This window comes from Halyomorpha halys, unplaced genomic scaffold, assembly GCF_000696795.3.
Source record: "Halyomorpha halys isolate HHAL.00 unplaced genomic scaffold, Hhal_1.1 Scaffold1024.1, whole genome shotgun sequence".
Lineage (NCBI taxonomy): Eukaryota > Metazoa > Arthropoda > Insecta > Hemiptera > Pentatomidae > Halyomorpha > Halyomorpha halys.
In genome coordinates, this window is record NW_027106221.1 from 5,579 (window position 1) to 12,766 (window position 7,188).

Here is a 7,188-nt window from a genome sequence, read left to right on the forward strand (position 1 = left end):
TAATATTTCTTTAATTATGTTATTTTACCTACTTATTCAATTACCTATGTATACATTCTATTTTCCACTTCTCTCATCACTTTATTTTATTAATTCCATTCTGTACAATTATTTACTTTATGACATTCTCTTTATATTTTATTTTTTATTTTCTGTATTCATTGGTTGTTATCTTGTTCTGTTCTTAGCCCTGGTGGCTAGAAATTCTGGCCGAAACGTCGGTTACTTCAACTTATTTGTGTTTTAATTTGACCGCATCCCCCAACTATCTTCTCCTCGTAAAAATAATCTCCTTACATGTACTGGCATAGTTATGGATCGTGGCAGCGCGCTTTCGAAATCGCAGCACATATCGCGGTTCATCGTCTAAAAAATCGGTCAGTTGACTTAAAATTACTATTTTGCAGAATTAAAAAAAATATATGGATTTTTATGGTACTTGGGCCTTACTAGACGAGTTGGAACCAACGGAAAGTTTTTATTTTGATGCTTGACCAGGCATACAGCGATCCAAGGTGTATCAAATAAAAGTAAATCTTTGTTCGGCCCAGTTCTGCGTTCTCATTCTGGATGCGACTTAATCTTTATAAAAATAATTTATTTTGGAACATTGGAATTATTAAAGAATTAGGTTTTATTTGAAATCATTGAGTCATTTTCAAATATGTTTATGTTTGGAATATAAGTAAATTAATTATTTTATTTTGTTTTTTTACAAACAAAAAATTATTGACTATTGTTACCCTTTATTAAAAAGTCTCACTTCCCTGTTTAACATTTTAAGATAATGAACACAAACTCACCAATCATTGCTAGGACGACCGTAGCAAAGTAAAATGCTCCGGCAAACTTCCATTGTGGCCCTGCTTTGTGTGGTTTGTTTTCTATGATGACTATCTCAATCATTTTGTAATCTTCTTGTGATATGTTATACTTTTTTAGAATTCCATCCCTGACAGCTAAAACATCACAATAAATTGTAAAAAATATATATATATTTTTTCTTCTCTTTATTTTACCAACATTACAAACATATATCTTACAGGACAAGAACTCCCATCGTTTTCTTTCAGTCTCCGACTCCAAGGCATCGAAGACCGCTGCTCCGATGAGCAAGTATGTGAATGTACAAACAACTAATGAAAGTGTCCTGACATTCTGTCGCTTCATTCTTCCTATCTGAAATAGGTTTACACATCAGCTTTAATGAATTTTAACAAGAGTCAGTTGTGCCTATTAGATATTATAATTCTTTTACCGTTTATATAATATATTTTTCAATAACAGAATAAAAATTAACATAACATAATATTTTATCTACTTAATTTTTATTAACACTACTTTAATTTGTATTGCCAATGTTACAAAGATACAATTTTTTTTAATCATGTAGAACGTAATATTTGAATATCCTAGGATAAGAATATACTTTTTCATATTGACGTCTGTAAGGCGAATTATTTTGAGGTAATTGTCCGGGAATGTTAAGTAAGAAATTAAATAGTGCAAAAATGTTCGAAGACATCGTTAGATTAAGACAACCCTTGTCCATACAGCAAGTCTTCTCTATTAACGCTTTCTTGGGTCCCACAGAAAAAGAACGCAATAACCGAAAACAAATGCTATAACCAAAGAATTTTCACTAACTTCTGAAATGAACTTTTATGATTTATTTAATGGTCATATTAATAAAAAAAAATAATAAAAACATCTAAATCTACATAGCTGATGGTTCTAGTCAATTTTTGTTCTTGATTATTATTGTAATTCATGTATACAATATTACAATAGGTCTATAGTAAGTTTTCATTACTACGCAATTTTGATTTAAAATCAATTGATAAAAATATTTATTTGAAAATAATTAGTGGTGAATATTAAAAAATAACTCAGTGAAATTATCTTAATTTTACTGTAATAATTAAAATATGGAATCCTGGGTAATTTTGAACTAATTAGTTTATATTTACTGGAGGCTAAGTGAACATGAAAGAGAAATAAAAAATATATGGACATTCCTTACTGTGCTTTCAACAGGTAGCATTTGAGAAAAAAGACATTCTTGCATCAATTTAATATTCTGTAGTCTTAGGTTGAAACAGGAATTTCACTATTTTGAATTTATTTTCGTTTTTTTCCTAAGTGATTTTTAAATGGTTAAACATAATGTAGAACTGTCACTTTTTTTAAAACTTCTGGGACCGATTCTCTAGATATATAACGAGAAGCCATGAAAGTGCACCGTTTCGTTTCACTCTCGGAAAAATATTATTCAAAATATGCACGTTACTATGAACACATGATTACCTTTGGGCCTGAACATATAAAACTACCTGTCGATGAATGGTTTAAAGAATTGAAAAAGAAAGGATTGAGTATAAACTCTACAAGAGGACAGTCTTGCATGTTGAAAGTAGAGACCAGTTGCTTGGAATTAATTGCATATTCCACAGAACCTTGAAATTGTGTACAATTGTCATAATCTAGGTACTGCTATAAATAGCAAAGAACAAATATACTAGGAGATACCTTGCTGAATAAGAACAGCAAACTGCGCATTCTTCCAAATATCTTCAGTAAGTAAGCAAAGAGACAAAGTTACGGCTGTTAAAGTCTTTATGCTTACCAGTTCTTCTTTATAGATCAGCAAGTTGGATAATTCATTACGGCAGCGGAAATGATATTCTTAAGGAAGAGATGGGAGAACCAGAAGGCAGCGGTAAGAAACAACAGCGTTAGGAGTGAAATATATTATTGAAGTCCTCGAGACGCATACAAGAGATTGACTGAGCCTAATTCACTCCTAAAAAGGAGATAGTGAAAGAATATAAAAAGTTTCTAGAAACTGGCAGGGAGAAGAAAAAAAGAAATTTATTCAATCATGCTGCTCAAATACTTCGGGTTGCTACATTACACAGCATACTGATCAATCCGTGATCGGACATATATAAATTTATAAATTACATTTTTTTGATATGATACAATATAATAGACACGTAAAGGATATTTTTCCTTCTTAACAGGAAAAATCTCTGGAGGAAGGAAGTCTTTGTGTGTTCTGAATTCTATTAGCTCTTAACAAAGAAGAATTAATTTTTTTTCAGGGGCTAAGCTCTCAGCATATGTTATTTGTTGGTATTGCTATTTGGTGGGGGGACAAGTCCGGCAAGTGGGCCTAGTGGTCCTTTTTGCCAATCCCCGGCGGCTACCTGAGTTGCCAAGGTGGGAGTGCCAAGATTCACTTTTGGGACCGCCGAAAAATAAATATTAACTGCCTCAAGTGTGAATCGAACCCGCAACGTTCCGAGCCGAGCGCCTTGGGACCTACGCTTAAAATTAAGTTTAAAATAAAGATTCAATTACCTATCACTTCACCCTAAATGGTGGTTCGCTTTACCCCATGTGGAAAAATTAGTTTTTTGGATTGATTTACCCAATTATTAACTATTCCACTTCTGGCTAACCAGCTATTGAACTATATTAACTCATAGACATAGTAAGAAGATATGATGATGTAGTATAAAAACAATAATATTTATTGAAATATGTGAGGAATCTTCCTTCAGTTATCTACTTAGTATCCAGTATCATACATAAGAACATAAAAGCCTCTGCTTTAAAACAAGCTAGTGAATGTCTGTCATTTATTTCAATTCGTTCAATCCATCTTACCTGAAATACAAGTAAAATTAGTTATTTTTAAGAAACAGATAAATGTGATATATTATTTCTTCTATCGCTCAATAAAGTTGGTATGAAGGGACTCAGAAAAAGGATTAAGTATCAGCCTATTTCATTATTGGATTCGATACTCAACAGTACTTTAAAAAGAAAAAAAGACGATTAATATTTTGGATTTCAAAGAATAATTATGAGTAATATGTTTGTACTTCTGGGTAATTAGGTTATTATAGACTATGGACTACGTGCATTGAAATAATTCCTTAAGGATTAAAAAAGCAGAAAATAAGCTCACATGTCTTGAGGCTCAACATTTCTCAACTGAATGTATTTGCACACATAAAAATCACTGATTTAAATCATGCATTTTTTATCATTAAGAAAGGCCCTTAGTTGGGACCAGTCTCTATTTAGGTAAAAATAATGTTTGTTTCGAATGAATACGTAGCACGTAGGGAAGGCTGTAGCATCTGTTACATTGTATCAATACTAAGAGCAGTTAATTGCACAATAGGGGCATTCATGATCTTTAGTTTAACATTTTAAATGGAAAACTCATGTTAAATAGAGAAATATTTCCTTCTTTTACCATGTAAAAACGACATAACATATAACATGGTTGATAGTCTGTTACTAGGTCTGTTAAATGGAGAAAGACTTAATGCAGCAGGATCAGCTGATCTCATCACCGTTTTATTTATTGTTGTGTTAAGTTACTTGCTCGTAGTTTGTGTTAGTATTTTTTTTTTGGATATTTGTATAACTAATAACGGGATGGATGACAGTAATAATAATGTAATGACAATTATCAATTAGCTCATCTTGATTATCTTCCTCACAAGTTAAATCAACAAGACACTCAGTAGCCAAACTTTTATACAACTTCTATTTTTCATTCAATTTCGGCATGTTGTAATAAATTACTTTAATGAAAATTTAAAATTAAACAATAACATGAAGTTTTGGAAGCCATAAAACCAGTTGCTCAAAAAATCTTATGCATTCAAAATTCAACATGGCTTTAATAGGGCTGCTCACAATCCAATACTTATAACATTTAACATGGTAAAACATTTTACATTTAACACATCATGAATACGCCTAATGCATGAGTATGACTACGATCGGAAGACCTTTTGTGGCCAACCGAGAGCCATGACCAACAATTTTTGGCGCTTTTAGTAATTAAGTAACTGCGCCTAAGGCAGGTAACAAGCTTAAAATGGCAAGAAATATCCTTAGGTCAGAGACGGCAGAGACTGAGGAGACATTTATTATTTTTAATTTTGTTCTTCAACTCATCGAGAGTTAAGGTCTTCTGCAATTTGGTCCGCCAATTATCTCTGTTGGCTCCCACAGACCTCGAGTTCCTAACCCCCCCCGAAATGGACCTCGAATTGGTATACATACTATCCGTCCATGGCAACCAGCCCTGATACACATGGTGCAATGCACTACCATGTGTTCAGCTGTTTCAGGAACTCCATGGGTCATGTTGTTTCATGGATTTGCTTAATGCACTCCTCGCTAGCCACAACTTTTTAAAGCAATAATTTATCGGAATATCGATGATTGACTATGTGTGAAAATAAAAAGAAAATTCCAAGTACGGTAAAAGAAAAACTCATTATTATGAGCCAATGTTTTACCCCATGTTGCAGGTCTTCATCATAGCTATAAAATCATTCTTTTAACTTCGATCATAAATAAATTCTCGCTACTGTCGACAACCAAAAAAAACCTCTCATTTCGGAATCCATTCATATCAATTTAACTCAGAAATTAGTCAATCATAAAGTTAATAAAGACTGCTCTCTCCGCATCTTAAACCTTATAAAGGCTCCATGATTCTTTTTTTCTCTGTGTTTTGCATTTCAGAAGCATTTCTGCATTCCTGTCATGTCTTTTATCTTGTTTTATTTTTTTTAAATTCTCACTCCCATACCTACTTTTATTTACTATCCATTCTTTTTCTTTTATATTTATATATTTTATCTTTACCTTAATATTCATATGTTACTCCCACCTTAATTATACTTACATTATTTACTTTATTATTAATTTATTAAATAAATAAATTAGTATCCTTATTTAGTCTCAACACTCTTTATTATATTAATAGTCCAACGTTTCGGCCAAATAGTCCATCCTCAAGGACAATCTAAACATTTATTTTACTAATAATGTTGTATATAACATACCTTCAAAGTTAAATGGCCGATTTGGCCGAAACGTTGGACTATTAATATAATAAAGAATGTTGAGACTAAACAAGGATACCAATTGATTTATTTAATAAATAAATACCAGTCTCAATAAATTGGAAAAATTATATTTATTATTAATGAATGGAATATGGTCCGGGTGCGGTCAAAAAAACTCAAATAGTAGATAATTATACTATTTTATTGAGCCAACGTTTCGCCCCACGTTCCAGGGCTTCGTCAGGGCTAAAAAAGATACAAACACTATAGTTACAAAAAGGAAAAAAAAAAAGAAAAAACATAAGTGTAAAATGACAGGGGTATAAAATGTAAAAAGGTAAGATATAATAAGAAAAATTAAAGGTTGTAAATAGTAAATGAAAAGGGTAATAGTAACAGATAGATAAGAGAAGAAATATTAAAGAAAGTACAAAAAAAAAGAGATGAAAAAAGAAAAAAAATACAAATCAAATGATGAGACAGAATGCATACCTGTTTTGACGGCAGTCAAAAACAAAGTGACGGTTGGTATTGGGAGGAGTGGGGATGGCAGTTATGCCACAATAACGAAAATAATTTGTAAAGTAAACATAGTAAAAAAGTATTATTAATGTTCCAATTATATAATTTGCACACATCTGTACCTCTATTTATTTTCTATGTTGGCTTTCCTTCATCAGATTATATTTATTGTATGCATTCTTTTAACTTTTTTCTTTTTTTTTGTTCTATCCGTGTATATATAGTCCTTTCAAAAAATATAAACCTCAACATATAAAATTAAAGTATTTATAAAGTTGAAAAGTAAATGTTTTTAGACTTCCTTTTGTGTTATTAAATTGGAAAGAAGCTTTAAATGGCCTTTGATCTGTTTGATAATTTACAAACATCAGATTTTGTAAACAAATCTTGCTTATGCTGTGAATAGATATAAACTCAATGTTTGTTTTTCTATAGCCAGGTGTATTAATGGATTAATACCACCTCTGATTTCTTCCTACTGTTGAAGAGAGATTATATTGTAAGTTTTTATACTGTATGGCTTTGTGCGAATTAGTCTTTTTTTTTTTTTTAAAATGCCGCACGGAACTCATCAATATTTTGGATTACTGTCTTTTGAAGGTCGTAATATAATGTTTCCCGTTGTCCTCTAGGCACGATTCCCCACAAATTTTCAATCATCAAGGATTGAGATCTGGACTAACAGCTTGCCAATCCCCAACATTGTTGCGCTATGAATTTACTTTTAAATTTTATAAATACTTTAATTTTATACTTTGAGTTTATAGTTTTACACTGGACT

At 31.5% G+C, this 7,188-nt stretch overlaps 1 protein-coding gene across 1 annotated transcript in view; it reads right to left on the reverse strand.

Moving 5' to 3' along the window:
* Task7 (TWIK-related acid-sensitive K[+] channel 7) overlaps nt 1-7,188 on the reverse strand; it is a gene marked incomplete at its 3' end in the record, with an annotated part of 17,639 nt that overhangs the window by 4,192 nt on the left and 6,259 nt on the right. The window contains 2 exon segments of the mRNA XM_014432070.1: nt 804-959; nt 1,044-1,179. Coding sequence (XP_014287556.1) covers nt 804-959; nt 1,044-1,170 — 283 coding nt within the window.